Genomic DNA, 20,279 nt, shown 5'->3' on the forward strand with positions numbered 1-20,279 from the left:
CTAGCTCTACTTTTAGTTTCTTTCTGTCTCCTCCTGTCCTCTTCCCTTTCCTCTCCTTTCTTCTGTCTCTTTCTCCCTCTCTCCTTGCTAAGTACAGTTCTACCCCTAAACTCTCAGTCCCTGTCTGTCTGTTGTTTTAATGGAAGCAAGGTCTCAGGTCAGAGATGTAGTTCTGTTGGTGAATTCTTGCCTAGCATAGAAGCGAGGCTAGCCCCAAAAAGGATACCCTGGGTGGAATTCCTAGCACTGCCTGAACCAGACATGGTGCATCCTAGTTTTAGGGAGTTGGAGGCTTGAGGACCCGAAATTCAAGGTCATCCTTGACTATATAGAAAGCTTGAGGCTAGCCTAGTCTACATGAGACCCGTTTCTAAAGCAAACTAGGGGACCAGGGAGGTGCTCAGCAGGTAGAGCATTTCCTGCACTTGCAGTCACTGGTTTGGTTCCCAGCACCCAGGCTGAACAGCTGGGTGTTACTTCACAACCAGGAATCTGAAGGTCTCTTCTGGCTTCTACAAGTATTGTTTCACATGTTGTATAGAATATACTCAAGCACACACATGTGGACAGATACTATAAATCACGACTCTAAGATGGAAAGCAAGCCCTCACCACATAAATCCAGCTGATCTGGCACTCATGCAAGCAAAGCTAGCCTTGAGCTTCTGGCGTCCTTCACGTCTCCCCTGAGTGCCCCCTACACACATGCCCCTCTGCACCTGCCAGCTTCTTCAGGACTAAGGAGAGGCAGGTAGACTGGTGCTTCCTTCTTGCCTCTGCCTACTCCTGCGTTCTCCTTGCTCTTCATGACCGAGCAAAGATGGAATGGGTGCTTGATACACCTTGAACTTCCTCACTTGGTGGCACTTCAGTCACTTACAACTGTATCCCACTTCCTGACACGTTGACCCATCCAACAAAATGTGTTAATGACCAGTGAATATTAGTTCACCTCAATTGTCGTGGAAAGGGTTACCCCAGTGGGCATGCTGTCACATCTGTAATGCTAACACTTGGGAGGTGGAGGCAGGAGATTCAGGAGATGAAGGTCAACTGCTCTGAGGGGCAGCGTTTCATGTGTGTGTCTGGAGAGAAGAGCAGCTCAGCAGTTAAGTGCACTGGCTGCTCTTGCAGAAGACCCAGGGTAGGTTCGAGGACCCACATTGGGCTATTCACAGGCACTTAGAACCCCAGCTCCAGAGGATCTAACACCTTCTTCTGGCCTTGGTAGGCACACACATACTCATGACTATAAGCCTGTTTAGAAAATCTGGCTCAGGCCGGGCATGGTGGCGCATGCCTTTAATTCCAGCACTCGGGAGGCAGAGGCAGGAGGATTTCTGAGTTTGAGGCCAGCCTGGTCTACAAAGTGAGTTCCAGGGCTGCCTGCCAGGGCTACACAGAGAAACCCAGTCTCGAAAAAACCAAAAAAAAAAAAAAAAAAAAAAAAGAAAAAAAAGAAAAAGAAAAGAAAAAATCTAGCTCAGAACAGGATATAGTTGCAAATGTATTTAATTCCAGCACGTGGAAAGCAGAGGCAGGCAGGTCTCTGAAGAGACCCCAGAGAATATCTTCTTGAAAAGACCCTAGGAGGTTCAGGTCACAGTAACTGTCCCAGACTGAGTTGCTGGATAGGATGTGAGGACCACACATAGCAGACCATGCCAAACTCAGCATCTACACTCTGGGCACTGCTGGTTCCTGCATCCTGGACTGATTCTTCAGTTCCATCTTAGCCACTGTCAGCTGGTGTACTTCATCAGGGCCATCAGCGAAGCGCAGGGCTCGGGCCCAGCCAAAGAACTGAGCCAGGGGGTAGTCACTGCTGAGGCCCGCTGCTCCAAAGGCCTGGAGACACAAGAGTGGAAAAACAAGAAAGTCTGAGTTCTAAAAGTGGCAGGCTGCTCAAAACAGCTGGCGACTGCTGTCTTGACTGAGGTCCTCTGTGTCACTATGTGTCCCAGACTTCACATAGGGCCATATTGTCATCCTTTGGATGCCCTGCTCACCAAGCCCATTCTCCATGGTTTGCTTCCACTACTGAGAAAGTTCTGTGTGGGACCAAGTGTCAGGATGTGTACCCCACAGAGTCGGCACTGGGTGTGAACAGGAACAGGCCTCCCTTAGGCCTGAGGCCCCCTAATGCAAGAAGAATGCACTGAACAAGGAACACACTGTCCTGGGTGGGTGGGGGTAGGGTAAGGTGGGGTGGGGTGGGGTACCAAGATCAGTTTGGAGATCCAGGCAGTAGTGGTACATGCCTTTAATCCCAGCACTTGGGAGGCAGAAGCTGAGTTTGAGGCTGGCCTGCTCTACAGAATGAATTCTAGGACAGCCAGGGCTACACATAGAAACCCTGTCTCGAAGAAAACAAACGAAACCCCCCAAAACAAATAAACAAATCAGTTTGGAGAGGAAGGTAGCAGGCACAGGAGGAGGCCAGTCCAGGGCTGCTCACCTGAATAGCGCGGTCAATTACGTGATAGGCCATGGAAGGGACGACCATTTTAATCATTGCAATGTCTAAAGCTGCAGTCTGCAGGAGAAGGCAGAGGAAAGAAAAACAGGATGAGGAGCTAGGAGGACAACAGAAAGCCAAACTGTCAGGGTGGCTGCTGGATACAGTGCTGTGGGCAACAGTGGACCAAAGCTAGACCTGGGCATCCTCAGGCCGCCAGCAACAAGGGCATCAAAGAACCCGGGACAGAATACCTGGCTCCACTACCTGGTAAGGCAGCTCTTGCCTGGGTCTAGGACCCCTGCATAGGAGGCCGGATAACACAGCAATCCACATGCATCATGGCCACCCACCATAGGAAATGGGTAATGTTGCTATGGGAACAGGCTCCTGTGTAGGCTAATGCTGTATTTGGACCAGGTCTGCGGGGGTCCTTTCTCCTAGCTCTCCTCCTTCATCTACCTCCATGCACCAGCATGGTCCAGGGCTGACCACATGGTGGAAGTTCACCTCTCTCCTGGGGCCTTTTCTGGTTTGCAATAGATGACTGACCCTCTAGAGTTCAAACAGAACAGTAGCAGTCATCATTGTCCAAGAGCTGAGCCTTCCCACAGTTTGCCAAACAAGGAGAGACAGGTAGATTCCAGTGTCACCTCAGGGTGACCCCTGTCATCTCTGAAGCCTCCCACCTTATTTCCGGCCACATCCATGAGGTGAGCAGCTTTCAGCACCAGCAGCCGGGCCTGCTCGATCTCCACACGTGACCGGGCAATGTCTGCCAGGATGGTGCCCTGCTCCACAAGGGGCTTCCCGAAGGCCGTGCGGGACATCACCTACAGACACCAGAGGGACAAGGCTGAGAAGGGAGGCCTAGAGAGGCCCCGGGAGGCTCAGAGTGGATGACTGCAGAGGAGCCAGGCACACAGGACAAGAGAGAGCAGATGTGAGAACCGCCTGTCTGACAGACAGCTAACTGGGGTTGAGGGTCTGAGGTAGGCAATGCAGTGCTCACTACAGATGACACACCAATAGAGAATGTCCTGCAGAGGCTGATGGCTGATTACAGCTACAGTGATTCTGGAGAGCTGGGAATAGTACAGGCCCAGAGCCTTGAATCTTGGGCTATCACTCACAGGACCTCAGGAACCATTTATTGCCCACTTCTGTCATGACAACAAACCTTATGACTGAGGGAAATCCGTCTGGAATGTGAAGATCGCTACCTTCCACCAACCCAAGAGCTGAGAAGGTTATGAGACAGTGCCAGAGACAGACAGCAGAGATGTCTCTGCCTCGTCTTCTTGAAGCACCATCAACACAACTGAAAGTGTTATATGACTTTCTCCTTTGTTGCTATACAAACTGCATGAAGGTGGGTGTGGTAGCACAGATGCTTAATCCCCAAGGCAGAGGCAGGTGGATGTCTATGAGTTATATGCTATGTGTGTGTGTGTGTGATTCATAGTTAGATCATGTCTTCCAAGAAAACAGAGCCAGGCAGTTGTGGCATTTGCCTTTAATCCTCGCACTTGAGAGGCAGAGACAGAGGCAGCGGGATCTCTGTGAGTTTAAGACCAGGCTGGTTTATAAAGCAAGTTAGTTCCAGGACAGCCAGGAAAAACATGAGAAAAACCATGTGTTTAAAAACACTCTCTCTCTCTCTCTCTCTCTCTCTCTCCTCTCTCTCTCTCCCTCTCCCTCCCTGTCTCTCCCTGTCTCTCTCTGTCTCTGTCTCTCTCACACACACACAAAATGGACTTTTGAGATGACTCAGCAGGTAAGAGCACTAACTGCTCTTCCAAAGGTCCTGAGTGCAAATTCCAGCAACCACATGGTGGCTCAAAACCACCCATAATGAGATCTGACGCCCTCTTCTGGTGCATCTGAAGTCAGCTTAGAAAGGGCTGAGAGTTGGGCCTGGAGAGATGGTTCAGTGGTTAACACCACTGACTGCTTTTCCAAAGGTTCTGAGTTCAATTCCCAGAAATCACATGGTGGGTCATGCAATCTCTAATGACATCTGATGCCCTCTTCTGGTGTGTCTGAAGACAGCAACAATGTAGTCAATAAGTTAAATAAATAAATAAATAAATAAATAAATAAATAAATAAATAAATCTTTATTTAAAAATAGGGTCTGAGAGTCAAAAGCATTCTTCTCTCATGTGTTTTATTTATCCCCGGGTACATAATTTTTACAGAGATAATATATCTTATGGCATGACTGTCAACTTTCATTCAAAATAGAGGGAAAAAATACTATCCTACCAGCTACCTGATGATAGTGACAGCAGGTGGCTTTTCAGGGCTTGGTGTGTCTGCAGAGTGAGCTGTTTGGAAGGCTGAAGTAGGAAGGCTGTTTTGAGTCTAAAAGGTTGATACCAACATGAGCAGCACAGTAAGCCCATCTCACAAAACATGGTTGTTGTTTGTGCTTCCAAACTTCCTGATGCATTTAAGTGTGCACATAGATGCAGTTTCAAAGTCTTAGTATGTATTTTGAACATGAGGGGCAGAGGACCCCTTGGAGGAGTTGGATCTTTCCTGCTATGTAGGTCTCAGGAATCAAACCCACTTCATCAGCCTTGGCAGCAGATACCTTCAGGTGCTGAGCCGGCTTACTGGTCTCTCTCCCGCCATTTGTTCTGCCCATTTGTTCATTTGAGACAGGGTCTTTCCATGTAGCCCTGGCTGTCCTGGAACTTGCTATGCAGACCACACTGGCCTCTGTCACAAAGAGGCCCACCTGCCTCTATCTACAGATTGCTGGGGTTCAAGGCAAACATCATGACATCTGTCCCTGGCAGCCTGCTTTAAAACCATATACTTTAAGATCACAATGAGTTCATTTCTATACTAAGAAGTTAGGTTCCAACCAGGGATGCTGTAGTGCCTGCACCTGAGTCTCAACAAGGCCATCCCTGCCTACATGGAGATTTCCAGGCCAGCATGGGCTGTAAGAGACCCTGAGCCGCAAGACAGGATGCTGTTAGTAGTCTGGAAACCTTTGTGCTTTGTGGGTAGGGACCACACCTGATCCTCTTGCAGAGGGACCCTGCCCCAGAGCCTTAAATAGGCTTGTTTTTCTCAAGCAATGTATAGAACCATCTCTATGGAAGGCCTCACATGGTCTTTACAAAGAGTCTCGATGCCAGCCAGTAGTGGCGCATGCCTTTAATCCCAGAACTTAGGGGGCAGAGGCAGGCAGATCTCTGAGTTTTAGGCCAGCCTGGTCTACAGAGTGAGTTCCAGGATAGCCAGGACTACACAGAGAAACCCTGTCTCGATTTAAAAAAAAAAAAGAAAGGTCTCAGTGCCATCACTTCTGATCTATATTCAGCTTACTGTGTTTCTCTGAGCTTCCTGTAATCTTTGATTTACACGCAGGGTTTACTCATCACCAGAATAAGTTCCCACCAAATTGTGTGCTGCTTATAGAAGCCTAAGACAAACTGTGAGCGAAGACTCCTGAAGTTTGAACCCACACCAGCTTGATCACCCCTGACTGACCCTCCTGCAGATCCTCACTCTGCTGCCATGCTAGTAGCAGAGTCCCTAGCCTTTAAGGGGCTCATGGCCAATGACTTTTGTTTGAGACAATGTCATACTCTAGTCTGAAAGTTTCAGCAATCCTCCTGCCTCAGCTCACGAGTGCTAGAATTAAAGGCATAAGATACCATGCCTGGACATATTGACCAAGGAAGCTGTTATGCACAGGGTCAGTTGCTGTGACCCCAGGGGCACAAACAGGCTGTGCATGATCTAACCTCGGAATGTGCTGGGAACACAAATGGTTCCTGGCTGCCACAATCCTCTGGGGTTGAGAACCTCGCTCTCAGCCACCATGAAGCCGGGCCTCGGCTTCTGGCCACCTAGACAGAGAGGTGCCCATCCCACTCTGGAAGCCAGCTGAAGCCATGTAAAGTACATGCAAAACAGAGATGCAGATTCCAGGCATGGACACCGCCCTGTGAGCTCTGTTCTCAGAGGAGACCAGTGCTTGGAATTCCTCAGCCAGCAACAGTGGGTTTGAGTCAATGTGGGTACAGGGGGGCTTACCCGTGTCTTCATGAGTGCCAGGGCCCTCTCTGAATACCCAATCAACCTCATGCAGTGATGAATCCGGCCAGGCCCCAGCCTGCCCTGAGCGATCTCAAAGCCTCGGCCAGGGCCCAGGAGTATGTTTTCCTTGGGCACACGCACGTCCTTGAACCGTACTTCACCGTGGCCACCTGAAAGACCAAAATACAATCTCTTTGGATGTCTGTATACCTTGCTTAGGTTAGGACTATCCAATGGCACTGTTCCCAGGCCTTGGGCTTCTAGCTGGATCACAACTAAGGAGGGGACAATAGAGTCAGAAATACAGAAATTGATGTCTACAGCAAAAACATGTTATTCTTTTTCTTTCTTTCTTTTTCTTTTTTTGAGACAGGGTTTCTCTGTATAGACCACACTGGCTTTGAACTCAGAGACCTACCTGCCTCTGCCTCCCAATTGCTGGGATTAAAGGCATGTGCCACCACTGCTTGTATATGATGTCAGCATATAGGCATGTTACATTAGGGAAAATCTGAAGAGAACTTTCAAGAGTCAGGTCTCTTCTACCATGTAGGTCCTGAGGATAGAACTCAGGGTGCATGGCTTGCAGCAAGCATCTTTATATACTGAGCCATCTCACTGGCCACAAATTATTGATTGTTTATTTTTATTTGTATTATGTGTTGGTTGTGGGTATGTGTGTGTGCATATGCCCAAGCATGTGTGAGGAGCTCAGAGGACAACCAGCAGAGCCAGCTCCTTCCCTCTACCACGTGGGTCCTAAGGAATCAGGCTTGGTGGAAATACCCACTGAGCCATCTCACTGGGCTTATGGTTAGAATAGGATACAGGACAGAACCCCTAGATGAGAAATGGTACATCAGTCACCTGGAGATGGGCAGAAGTGTGGGTGTAAACATTGTCAGTGGAGAGGTCCCTCCCTTCACACAGGTGAGGGAATGCCCTGGGGCCATGGCACACAGAAGACAAATCCAAGAGGATGCAGGCCTGGTGCCTCTGCTTATCTTCTGAGATCAGAAGGGTAAGGCAAGCAGAAACACCTACAGGCAGTCTGCTGGGCAGCCATGCTCCTTAGGAAATGAAAGTCTGGACTGGGCCTCACCAATACCTTCAGATCCTTGGCATGTGGCAAATTCTAAACAGAACCAGGGCTCCCCAAAGTGCTGTCAGGTATTAGAGCCACACTCAGGGAGACTGACTCCGGGAGATCTAACCTGGAGGATCCTCCAAACCAAACACTGACAGAGGCCGGATGACTGTGATTCCTGGCGAGTCCATGGGAACCAAGAGCATAGATTGTTGCTGGTGCCTTGGGGCCTGTGGGTCTGTTTTCCCCATAAACACACAGAGTTTGCATCGAGGATCCAGGATGCCTGTCAGGAAGAAGAGGGACAGAGCCTATCAGTGGATTCCAGGACTATGGAGCCTCTGACCACATGGAGCCCCGGCCTGTGAAAAGCAAACCTATGACCTGATAGATCTACAGGATCAGAGAACCAAGTACAGGCCCCAGAATGCTCACAGAGCCACAGGACCAGAGATGTACAGGCAGCCTCCAGGCAAGACAAAACTTATCACAGGGAGATGGGAACCTACCACAGTCACGGTAGGAGCAATGTTTTAACTTTCATGTCTAAGTGTTTGTCTGCATATGTGTGTAGTACTCACAGAGGCCAGAAGAGCGTATTGGATCTTCTGGAATAGAGTCATAGAGAGTTGTGAGCTGCACTGTGGGTCCTCTTCAAAGCACCCAGTGCCTTTAACTGCCTAGATAGACTTCTGTCCATCTCCATGAGAAATAAAGTTTAAAAACCATCATGTTAGACTTAAATAAAAGAAACAAGATATAAAAGGGGGTGCTCATGGTGCCTCTAGAATGCTGAGCTCCAAGTGAGGTAGTGGGCAAATGGAGGATGTCTATTACCAATGGTACAAAACAGACAGCACACAAATCCATCCCTGGAGAAGAAGCCAAGATAGAACTGGCTACAAAAGCCTTTGAGGAGAGTGCGCCCTCTTGTGGACACTGGTGGCTGTACACTGAGGACAGAGGCCCTCCTGGAAATACCACATAGACATCTGAACTGCTTCTCAGGCTTCCCTTCTAGTGTGTGCTTCAGAAAACTGCTTCAGACTCCAAGAAAGCTCTGTGCTTCTAGCAGGCCATTGTTGTGTTTCCTGGGAGGCCTGGAAGCCTCTCTGGCTGGCCTCTGTGGGAATACCAGCTGTGTTCTCTCTATGTCAGAAGTGTAACATGTCAGAAGTGTAACTCATACGCCAAAGACAGCCAATGGGCACACTGAGCAAATGGATCGAGTGGTTCAGAATCCACTGTGATGGAGAGAGGGACTGGGGACACAGATCGAGATGGAACACGTGCCCAAAGCACAAGGCACACATCTCTCTTTCTCTCTCTCTCTCTCTCTCTCTCTCCCAACCCTGCCCTCCCCCCTCCTCCCTTTTCTCTAGTTGTAGGTCGTTCTGAATATTGGATTTTCCCCACATGGTCAACAGGTCCGTAAGAACATGAGAAAATAGGAGGCAGGATGAGTTCTGAGGGTTCTTCTGTAACGTGAGTCAGAATCTATTATAGAGGTGGGATGGAGGAAAAGTCAAATGTCTTAGTGAGCAAGTGGTAAGCATTCACTTCATAACAATCATAAGATTAAAAACATTAATTTTTGTATGTGCTTTGCCTGCATGTGTGTATGTATGCACACCACAAGATGGGTGGTGCACAAAGTCAGAAGAGAGCATCAGATCTCCTGGAATTGGAATGATAAGATGTGAGCAGCCATGTGGGTGCTGGGAACTGAACCCAGGTCCGCGGCAAAACCAAGTGCTCTTAACCCCTGCGCAATCTCTCCAGTCCACTGCTTAAGAAACATAATGAAGCTGGGTGCAGTTGCCTAGACCTTTAACCTCAGTACTTGGAAGGCAGAGGCAAGTGGATCTGTGGGAGTTCAAGGTCAGCGTAGTCTACATAAACAAGTTCCAAGGCAGACAGTCCCTAGCTCAAAAACAACAACAAAACCCATAAACAAGCAAAAGAATCATGAAGTCTGTTAAAATCCTGTGGACAATGTAGCATTTGATTTTTTCATTTCTGTTTTTTGTTTTCCAGACAGGGTCTCATGTAGCCCAGACTGGCCTCAGACTCATACATGACCAAAGATGACATCCCCACATTTGTGTTAACCTCTTCCACTACCTCCCAGGTCCTGGGATTCCAATTTGCACAACACCATGTCTAGCAGGTATATGGATTTTTGACAAATACCTAAATTTGAGCCTGGTGTGGTGGCACACGCCTGCAATCCCAGTACTTTGAATGCACTGGGAAGGGGATCGGGACCTCAAGGCCAGCGTCAGGTACAAGCAGTCTGAGGTCAGCATAGACTAAGTGATACCTTATCTCTAAAACACTTGCCAGCTGCTACAGCCCTAGGTAAGTGACTGGTTACCCCAAGTCCTAGTTTCCTCCTGTGATATGGGATGGGGTCTGGGGATCCCTCCCTTAAGGGAAGCATGGGGGCTCTATGAGCTGAGGCACAGAGACGCTCAGAAGCCTCTAATACACAATGCGCCTGACTTCAAGGGAAAGGGGAAGCCACCAAGAAGACTTCCAGCCAAAATGGCAGGGGCAGAATAAAGAGAGAAGGTTCACTTAAGAGATTTCTAGAGATCTGCCTGCAGGGGATCAGCCATAGGTGTGGTCATCAGGTCCTCAAGAGCCTCTGCAACCCCACCCCCCCCCCCCGCAACCTGCCATGCCACACATAGTGGGCCCCAGAGGCCTCCTCATCCACACAGACTGAAAAGTTTGAAAAGCATATTCCTCTCCAAGTACCTGAGGTCCACCACTTGTGACCATTTATGACATAGCAGCCATCTTCCTCTTTGATGGAAGCCTCGATGTTAGAGGCATCTGAGGAGGCCACCTGAACAAGGGAGAGCACATGCTGGTTAGAGTTCAGAGGGACCCACATCACACAGGAGCAGAGAGCAGCTGTGGCCCAGCCAAAGGGAAAGATACAAACATGGTACCTGAGGCTCAGTCATGGCAAAGCAAGAACGGATCCTGCCCTCCAACAGTGGCACCAGCCAGCGGGCCTTCTGCTCCTCAGTGCCATACCGCACCAGGATCTCCATATTCCCCGTATCCGGGGCAGAGCAATTAAATATCTGAGGAGAAGAAACTCATTTGTGTCCCCCACATCTCCGACCTCTTGGAAGAGGCAAGGCAGGATCTATTCCATATCACGACACTCTGACAACTCATGAAAGCGTTTCCTCTCCCCTCAGAAGGGCCAGACACACACTGAAGTTTAATCTCACACCCTCCTCTGAGTTTAAGGACCCTGAACTAGAAGCCCCCACAGCCCACACTCCTAGGTGGTTCCCCTGAGTGAATTCTCTATACAGGCTTTTGTCAGCTGCCTAAACTTGCCTGCCTTGCCCATAGGAGATTCCAGCTGTGTGGCGCCCTGAGATGGACTTTCCACATGCAGTGGTTTCTGCTGGCCATGTGTGTGTGTGTTTGGGGGTGGGGGGGACATGTTCTCACAGGCTGAGGGAACTGTGAAGACTGTACCTCAGAAGCATACAGAGACATGCCCATCACTTCACACAGATGTGCATATTCCACGTTAGTCAGCCCTGCTCCGTACTTTTTCTCAGGATCAGTCTCCAAGGGTAGGAAAAGGTTCCAAAGTCCCTCAGCCTTGGCTTTCTCCTGTCAGGGAAAAGGGAAATCACTAATCACTGAATCTTACCTTAAAAGGTGTATGTGTATGTGTGTGTGTGCATGTATGTGTGTGTATACACACATATATATACATATACATATACATATACATATACATATACATATACATATACATATATGTGTGTGTGTGTGCATATGTATATATCCAGAAATGGTATTACCCATCTTTAACCCCAGCACTTGGAAGACAGAAGCATGTGGATCTCTGAGTTTGAGGCTAGCTTGCTTGGTCTACATGATGAATTTCAGGTCAGCTAGGACAGCAGGACAGCACAGAGAGACAATGTCTCAAAAATAAGATACCAGAAACAAAAGCTGGGCTGTGGTGATGCACACCAGGGAGGCAGAAGAGGGAGGATATCTGTGAGTTTGAGGCCAACCTAGTCTACAAAGTGAGTTGCAAGACAGCCAGGTCTACACAGAGAAACCCTATAGGCCACCCTGAAAGGCTGGCTTACCTTGAGGTCTTCTATCAGCGGGGAAGGGCTCCACCTGTCGGCCGAGGCCTGGTGTCTCTGCAGCTCTGGCTCCAGGGGGTACACCTTCTGTTCTATAAACTGCACCAGCTGCTCATACAACTTTCTGACCGCAGGAGACAGGCCCTCTGGAGAGATGACCAGGCCTCCCTTTGCCTCGTGAGAAGGGGAAGCAGCTGCTACAGTGCTGTGACCCCTCACACCCTTGGGAGTCCTCGGGGACCTCGGTCCCGCCCAGGCATGGTAGGATCTGCTCAGTGTTTTGGTGGCTGGCATCTCTTTGAAAACCCGGAACCCTTCTTTGGTGGCAAAATCCCAGGCCAGCTCAGCCATGGACTCAGTGAGCTTTCCACTTTGTTGGGCTGTTGCTGAGCTTGCCTGGCCTATGGAGAATGAAAGGAGAATGGATTACCCATAACCACCCTGGGGATGTGTGAGTCAGTGACATTGTCCACACTCTGAGGGCAGACACTGCCACTGGCTGAACACTGGTCCCCACCAGGACCCTGGACTTCCAGGCAGCACTACGATCTGTATCTGAACTTGGTGGACAGGGAAACTGAGGCTGGAGAGGGTAGTAAGTCTCCAAGCCTGGGAACCAGAAATTGGAGGTTGGATGTCCCCTGCTGCTTGGCCTTTCTTTTCCTAAAGAAACTAATTTAAGCTGTGGTGGCACACTCCTTTAATCCTAGCTGTTAGGAGGTGGTAGCAGGCAGATCTCTTGAGTTTGAGGGCAGGCTGGGACAGAGCAATTCTAGGACAGCCAGAACTACACAGTGAAACCCTGGCTCAAAACAAAAACAACAACGACTAAACAAGTAATTAGTGACACCCAAAATCACTTCTGCGACACCAGGAAGCTGTAAGAGATTCTACTTGATCCTAGATCAGCCCTGTAGATACGATGATGACAGGGCCAGTTTCTAGCACCATTTTCTCTGGAGCACACTATCATTTTCCTCTCTCTGACAATTTTGTGTGTGTGGGGGAGGGCGGGGGTTCCAGGAGCTTCCCAGATGCAGATGAGGATGCACTTGAACTGTCCATCCTTAAACCCTCACTTGACAAGTGTGTGCCACCACAGCTGGCTCTACACACACACACACTTTCATGATGAAGAGAAAATTGAGCCTTCTACCATTCTGGCCAAACCTATCTCCTGGGAACCTCTGTGGCTGTCAGGCCAAGGCTTACCTGTGAGTGACCGCTTGTAGACTCCCTGTAGGATTGCAGCCACCCGGAAAAAGGAGAAAGCCATGTAGAAGTTCCAGTTGTCGATGGGTGGGATGCCCATGTTAAGACAGTACATCCTGAAGTATTCCTCCACAGTGGGGATGCCCAGCTTTGTCACATCCTGGTCTCTGAACCCTGAGAGGAGAGACAGAACCGTCCCCGAGTGGTTGGTACCTTCATTCCCCTACCAATAGCAACCCTGATATTCTGAAGGCCACCATGCTCCTGAGTAGCTCTCACAGCTATGAGGCAGCTTGTGAGTCCTGTGGCTCCTTGCTCTAGCCACTGGCCTGAGATAAGCTACTTAACGATTGCTCCCTCTAGGTTTCAGACCAAATTAACAGTCAACAAAGGATTCCCCACCCCCCACCCCCACCACAGCTCCCAGATGGAGCCATCCCCAACTGGTCATTTGATCAGAAACAGTCCCTGAGGGGTTGCTGGTGGAGGCAGAGGAGCTGCAGGCAGAGCTCTGTGCCACAGCACCTGCCTAGCATGTGCCAGGCCCTGGGTGTGATGCCTGCCTCACGCTCACAGGCTCACAGAGAGACACCCAGATGCAGATGTGCAGACAGACAGAGGCATAGGCATCAGGAGAACAAACTCACCGTACTATGAAGCAGATAAAGATGGCAGGACACTAGCTTTACTGATTTGCTTGCACTGTGACATGTGACACCTACTAGAAGCCTGAACAGAGTATCTAAATAAGGAATAAATCAAGGGCTGGAGAGATGGCTCAGAGGTTAAGAGCACTGACTACTCTTCACCTGAGTTCATTTCCCAGCAACCACATGGTGGCTTACGACCCTCTGTAATGGGATCTGGTGCCCTCTTCTGGTGTGCAGGTATACATGCAGGGAAACTATTATATACACAATAATTTTTTTTAGAAAGAAATATGAAGTTTTTTTATGAAAAAAGGAAATAGATGTCTGAAATTACATCTATGTGATAAAAGTTGTCAATGCAAATTAAGTCATCAAAGAAATATTTAATGACCATCTGTCCAAGCTATACACCTAGACTGGGCATGGCAGCACAGGCCTGTAACCCCAGCACTCTGAGGTAGAGGTAGGAAGATCATTGGAGTTTAAGGCCAGCCTGGGCCACCAGCAAGTTCCAATACACTCAGGGCTACATAATGAGACCCTGATTCTAAATAAATAAATAAATAAATAAATAAATGGCTGCAGAGATGGTCCAGTGGCTAAGAGTACCTGCTTCTCTTACAGAGGACAACAGGTAGGTTACCAGCACCTATGCCAGGCAGCTGCCTGTAACCAGGGCTCAGGGAATTTCAGTGCCTGCCTCTCAACTCTATGGAACCTACCTGTGTACACACCCGCCCACATATATGCACATAATTAAAAATAAGTCTTAAAAACAAAACAGTTGGACATGTTGGAGCATGACTGCAATCCTGGCACTTGGGAAAAGCAGGGGTTTCTCTGTAAGATCGAGGCCAGCCTGGTCTATAGAATGAGTTCCACGACAGCCATGGCTATGTGGAGACAACCACCACAGTATCACCCCATTCCAAACCAGATGAAGCAAAGTATCTGACTATGTAGAATAATGAGATCATAAAATTATATGATAATGCCTTTTTTCAATAATAGACTGGATGCAGTAACGCATGCCTGAAATCCCAACACCCAGGAAGTGGAGGCAGGAGGATCAGGAGTTTGAAGCCAGCCTCAGCTACACAGGGAGAAGGCCGGCCAGCCATGAGAGCCTATCTCAGAGCAAACAACCCAGAAAGAACAGACACAAAAGACAAAGACAGATGTGCACATGGAAAGGAAGGCACAAAGTGAACCTGGGCAGATTGGCAAGAGCTTGTCTAGAACCTATGGTAAAATGCAAGCTGATGTGCTAGAGTGTCAGCTGGCATGCAGGAGAGCACCCGCATGTGCCAAAAGAAGGAGGGGGAGGAGGAGGAGGAGGAGGAGGAGGAGGAGGAGGAGGAGGAAGAGGAGGAGGCAGCGGCGGCGGCGGCAGAATAAACTAAGTGAGATCCACCCTATTCTTACCCCCACATTCCAGGGACAATGTTACTTGAACCCCTTGGACCTCACTTTGGAGCCCCAGCCCAGTGACATCAGCCAGTGCATGCCACAGGACTTGCTGTGGAACTGGCTCCTACCTCTCAGAATGGGAAAGCTGGATGGCAGGTAGTAGGCCAGGCAGCTGTAGGCCACATCAGCAAAGGGGTCTCCTAAGGTGGAAAGTTCCCAGTCCAGGACAGCGAGCACTTCCGCCTTTTCAGGATGGAATATCAGGTTGTCCAGCCTGAGAAACCACAGAATGAATGGAGACAGCTGGAGACAATATTTGCCCTTCCGGGTCCGCCCTCTAGCAGCCTGTATGCTGTACAACAAGGCCAACCTCTAGGGCTCCCAGCTGGCCTCAGTGAGTCAAAATCATCAGCAGGGCATGGGATGAGCTTAGCTGTTCATTCTCCCAACTTCCCTACTGAGGAAAGCCAAGGGCCACATGGGATTCACAGCCTCTCTGTGGTGTCCCTAAAGCCGACAGAGTTTCTGGACACACTTGCCAATTCTTCACTCCATGAAGTACCCGGCTTCTGATTAGTGCAAAGTGATGCTGAGGGACTTCCGGGGTGGTGGGGGTCATGGAGATGCAAGGGCTTCGATGCTGGGAAATCACAAAGCCACAGAAGATGGCCTGGGGAGGCCAGCTGTGGGCAAGCCTGCAGAGGACTACAGCCCCAGCCAGGAAGCCACCATGGTGGACACGGCCTGTTGTGTCCAACCTGTCAGCCAAGGGGCCTCGGCGAGTTTCTTGGGCAGTAAACTACAGCAGAGCATGGTGGCCCAGGCAGCACAAGCTGCTTAGGAGCCCCACTGTGGTTCCAGTCTGTTCAGTGGCCTCTGAACCATAGTGCACTCCTCCTCTAGTGGTCTCTGAGTCCTTCTGATTCCTGACGGGACTCTAATGTAGGCTTGATTGACAATAAATGGGAGGGGCTGGAGAGAGAGAGCTCAGTCCTTACGAGCAAGCATGTGCTGCTCTGGCTAAGTCCCGAGTTAGGGTCCCAGCACCTGGCTGAATTTGGCTTGCAATCACCAGTCCAGGATCTAACTCCCTTCTGGCTTCCATGGGTATCTGCACTCACTAATATACACATAATTAAAAGGCAAATTAATCATAGAAAGAAAAATAATCAAACATGGCATAAAATATAGGAAGGACCACATGCCGTGTTGACGGTTTTCCTTCAAATCTCTAGCACACAAATACTTCAGGTTCAGCTAACGGCCCCCACCCTTCCTCCCTCCATTCCTTTGGTGGGCATTTGTCTCACAGTTTTCTGTCTCTTTTGGCTATGTGGGCAATCAGAAGCCACAGACAGCATTCTCTCACTCCTTGGTAAACCTGCATAAGTATCACACATACTTATTCTTTAAGAACTGAATCTTTGCCAGGTGTGGTGGCGCATGCCTTTAATTCCAGCACTTGGGAGGCAGAGGCAGGCGGATTTCTGAGTTCAAGGCCAGCCTGTTCTACAAAGTGAGTTCCTGGACAGCCAAAGCTATACAGAAAAACCCTGTCTCGAAAAAAAAAAAAACAAAAAACAAAAAAAAAAAAGAAAGAAAATCTTTCCTCCTCAGTATGTGCTCCTTGAAATTTATTTAGGTTGACTGAAATACAGCCAATCAGCATATTTTAGCTGCTAGATAAGATCCCAACACACCACCAGACATGGCTCATCATGCGCTACAAGCACCAGCATGCTGGCCTCTTTGCAGCGACAGGCTGTACTGGAGAAGAATGGACGGTTGTGGCGGGCTCCCTTTGCCTGCTTTAATGGCTGTGGTGTTCAGCTCCAGCAGTGTTAGGTTCCTGCCTCCATCAAGATACACGCCCTCTGCCATGTAGCAGCAGATGGACCTGACTTCTAAGGGGAGCTTGGCCAATTGTGTCATGGGCTTCCCCACAGCTGAGAGGCCGTTAGACCGCTGCTGGCTGTCTCCTGCCTGCTCATGTTCTTGGTCGCGTTTGTGGACACTTGAGAGGTGGCATGGACAAAGACCATGGAGCAGTGGTGTCCAGTGCTCACCTTTTAGCTACCCTTCCCTGCCACAGAGGGAGGGTTGCATGGGGGTGGGGGCGGGGTTTTAGAGTCCTAGGTAGAGGCTAGTTAAAGGCATGGAGGGTGGGGGAGAAAATTCTCAAGTAGGGTGGGGCCTGAATGACACGTGTGGCTCAACAGCAGACCTGCAGAAGCTTCTGGAAGGAGGGAATGCTAAAATGTTCCCCAAGTGCCACAAGGACAGAGTCCAGGGCAGCCATGGGAGGTCAGCTGGAAGACACACTGATGAAGGTGGGGCCCTAGACTCAGCATACACCCCAGCAAACCCCATCTACTCCCTGACCACTCTCACTTCCAACGCTGACCCCACAGGAAGTGGGAATGCCATAGTTGTACCTGATCTCAATAATGATTCCCCCACCCAGCGGGCGCCTCCTCCCTACAGGCAGATGGGACAATGTCTGCATGTCATTGTGGTGGTCACAACTTGGGAGAGGGGTTGCTCTTAATATTTAGCGAGCAGAAGCCAGGAATGATGCTCCATCTCCTAAGGAATGATTCCCACCTGCAAGACCACTGGCTTGATCTTCCCCTGCACAAACCTTGCCACATCAATTTGCACATGGGCTGCTCAGCCCCCTGGCAGCTATGTCTACCTGAAGTCACCATGCACCAGCGTGGTTCTCTGTTGCCTGGGAAGGTGCAGTGGCAGCCACTGGATAAGCCTCTCCATTGCTGGGATGCTGCTGGTTTCTGCTGCTCGGTACTGCTTGGTCCAGGTTTGCACCTGTCGAGGAATATAGTCCCCTGAGGGAAAGAGAGTTAGGACATGGGATGCTATTCCAACAGCCTTAGACGTTTGGCAAGTTCACCAGAGCCATGAAAACATCAGCAGCTCTGTGCCAGGGCTATGTGTCTGAACACGTTCCTGTGACAGCGACAATTCCTATGAGATGCTACTGCCAACAAGGAAGCCACCAGCTACTTTGCCTCAGCCAGCTCAGCATGGTCTAGGCATTATTCCTCCACAAGGAAGCTTCTATCCTGACCTCTTTGAGAATTTGTGAGCTTCTCAAAAACAGCCGAGGGGATCTTCTTGGTTAAGTCTAACAGCATCAGGCTAAGAGCATGGAATCCAGCTACACGGGTGGGATCCAGCCCTGCCGCATTCCATCGCTGTGATGATGGGCACATGCCTAACCCTGCTGTGCCTTCCTTTTCTCCTCTTTTTTTTTTTTTTTTTTTTTTTTTTTTAAAGATTTATTTATTGATTATATGCAAGTACACTGTAGCTGTCTTCAGACACTCCAGAAGAGGGAGTCAGATCTCGTAAGGGATGGTTGTGAGCCACCATGTGGTTGCTGGGACCTGAACTCTGGACCCTCGGAAGAGCAGCCGGGTGCTCTTACCCACTGAGCCATCTCACCAGCCCCCCTTTTCTCCTCTTGAAAGGCTCCTCCTAGAGCCAAAGGGAAGATAAAAATGCATAAAGTTGAGCCTGGCATGGTGGCACACCCTTTTAACCCCAGTACTTGAGAGGCAGAGGCAGGCAGATCTCTTGAGTTTGAAGCCAGCCTGGTTCATAGAGACAGTTCTAGGACAGCCAAGGTTACATAGAAAAAATCTTAGAAATCCAAAAGAAATAAATAGTATTAAATTAAAGATGGGTGAGAAGATCATTTGAGACAAGTTCAAGGCCAGCTTGGCAATCTATTGAGACTCCTGACATAGTAAAAATAAAAAGTCTTTTTCTTTCTTTTTTTTTTTTTTTTCAAAAAAATGAGGTCAAGTGTAGCCAGCAGTGGGTACACCTTTAATCCCAGCACTCGGGAGGCAGAGGCAGGTGGATCTCTGTGAGTTCAAGGCCAGCTGTGTCTACAAAGTGAGTTCCAGGAGAGCCAGGATTACACAGAGAAACCTTGTCTAGGAGGAAAAGGGCCAAGTGTGGTGGCATATTTGTGACCCAGCACTAGTGAAGCAGAGGCAGGGGGATCAGAATTCAAAGCCACCCTTAGCTACATTTGTGTGTTTGTTTATTTTCCTTTTCAAGACAGGGTTTCTGTGTGTAGCCCTGGCTGTCCTGGAACTCACTCTGTAGACCAGGCTGGCCTCGGACTCAGAGATCTGCCTGCCTCTGCATCCTGAGTGCTGGGATCAAAGTTGTAAACCACCACTGCCCAGCTCCAATAACATAAAATAAAATAAAGATAACTTTATAATAAAAAAAAAAAAAGAAAGAAAAGAAGGATGAGGTGGAAGAGGGAGTCTGTGCTAAGTACTATGATCAGCATTGGAGAGAAAGGAAGGATTAAGCAGTTTACTGACAAGAAACACCAAGAAAAACAGAGTCCTCAATTAAGCCCATGATGTCCTTATCTAAGGATGAAATGAGCAGTGAGCAGAACCAGTTATGATTAGCCTGGGTTTAGAATGTGGGTGGGGTTGTGTGTCAGCACCCCTAACCTCCCAGAACCAGACAGCAGAGCTTCGCTTTGTGAGAGGAACTGTCAGTGAAAGATGGGCTGTCCCTGCCAACCTTGCTTGCCGAAGCTGTCCAGGCTGGTGGCCTGCAGGTCCACACTGTGAATTCTGCACAGGACTTGGTTCATGGCAGTGTATATGGCTTCCCGCCGGCTGGGCTCCAAGCCGGGCAGGGAGGGGTCTTTGTAGATGATGCCCGGGCAGTACTCCATCAAGTAGAAGGGGGTGCCGATGATGCTGGCAGGGACACAGGCGGGGGTGAGCACCACAGGGGCTGTCAGCCATGGGACCCCTCAGTTTCTGAGAGGAGATTTTGGGAGAGGGGGCACAGGTCCTTTCCTCTCCTTTGTGCAGAGAACTGAGGTTCCCAACACCCCTCTAAACACCCAGCTCTGTGTGCAGAAACCATTGAAGAGGTAACATTGATTACAAAACCAATTTACTGAAAGGGGAGTGTGGTCTGGAGTCTGGGAGCAGCTTGAAGTCTCACTTCTGCCCTTGACTGCCTGTTCACGCCAGCAGACTTAGTAAGAAACCTGTCAGAAGATTTCTCTCTTTCATTTGCTTCCTTTGACACAGGCTCTCATTCCATAGCACGGGTTATCTTCCAACTCTAGGTCCTCCTGCCTCAGCCTCCAGCGTGCTGGAATTCCAGGCCTGTGCCCTATGAATGTCTGTCTATGAGCAAAGACGAAGGCACACAAGTCACGCAGCACAGGTAATGGGGGTCAGAGGGCAGCCT

The 20,279-nt window shown here is 49.4% G+C and overlaps 1 protein-coding gene across 9 annotated transcripts in view; it reads right to left on the reverse strand.

Moving 5' to 3' along the window:
* Positions 1 to 1,494: 1,494 nt before the first annotated feature.
* The window catches only part of Acad10 (acyl-Coenzyme A dehydrogenase family, member 10), a 39,578-nt gene continuing 20,793 nt past the window's right edge, over positions 1,495 to 20,279 (reverse strand). For 5 of the 9 annotated variants that reach the window (XM_006530459.2, XM_006530458.4, XM_030254817.1 and 2 more), the window contains 13 exons: positions 19,593 to 19,774; positions 17,713 to 17,863; positions 15,146 to 15,291; positions 12,958 to 13,131; positions 11,746 to 12,146; positions 11,114 to 11,254; positions 10,567 to 10,704; positions 10,370 to 10,460; positions 7,734 to 7,892; positions 6,517 to 6,689; positions 3,148 to 3,291; positions 2,459 to 2,536; positions 1,495 to 1,848 (listed from right to left, as the gene is read on the reverse strand). In XM_006530459.2, the coding sequence (XP_006530522.1) occupies positions 1,678 to 1,848; positions 2,459 to 2,536; positions 3,148 to 3,291; positions 6,517 to 6,689; positions 7,734 to 7,892; positions 10,370 to 10,460; positions 10,567 to 10,704; positions 11,114 to 11,254; positions 11,746 to 12,146; positions 12,958 to 13,131; positions 15,146 to 15,291; positions 17,713 to 17,863; positions 19,593 to 19,774 (2,149 nt within the window). In that variant the 3' untranslated portion in view covers positions 1,495 to 1,677. The remainder of the gene's footprint in view (positions 1,849 to 2,458; positions 2,537 to 3,147; positions 3,292 to 6,516; positions 6,690 to 7,733; positions 7,893 to 10,369; positions 10,461 to 10,566; positions 10,705 to 11,113; positions 11,255 to 11,745; positions 12,147 to 12,957; positions 13,132 to 15,145; positions 15,292 to 17,712; positions 17,864 to 19,592; positions 19,775 to 20,279) is intronic. The other 4 variants (XM_030254818.1, XM_006530462.1, NM_028037.4 and 1 more) reach the window with 3 other exon arrangements.

Source organism: Mus musculus, chromosome 5, assembly GCF_000001635.26.
Source record: "Mus musculus strain C57BL/6J chromosome 5, GRCm38.p6 C57BL/6J".
NCBI lineage: Eukaryota > Metazoa > Chordata > Mammalia > Rodentia > Muridae > Mus > Mus musculus.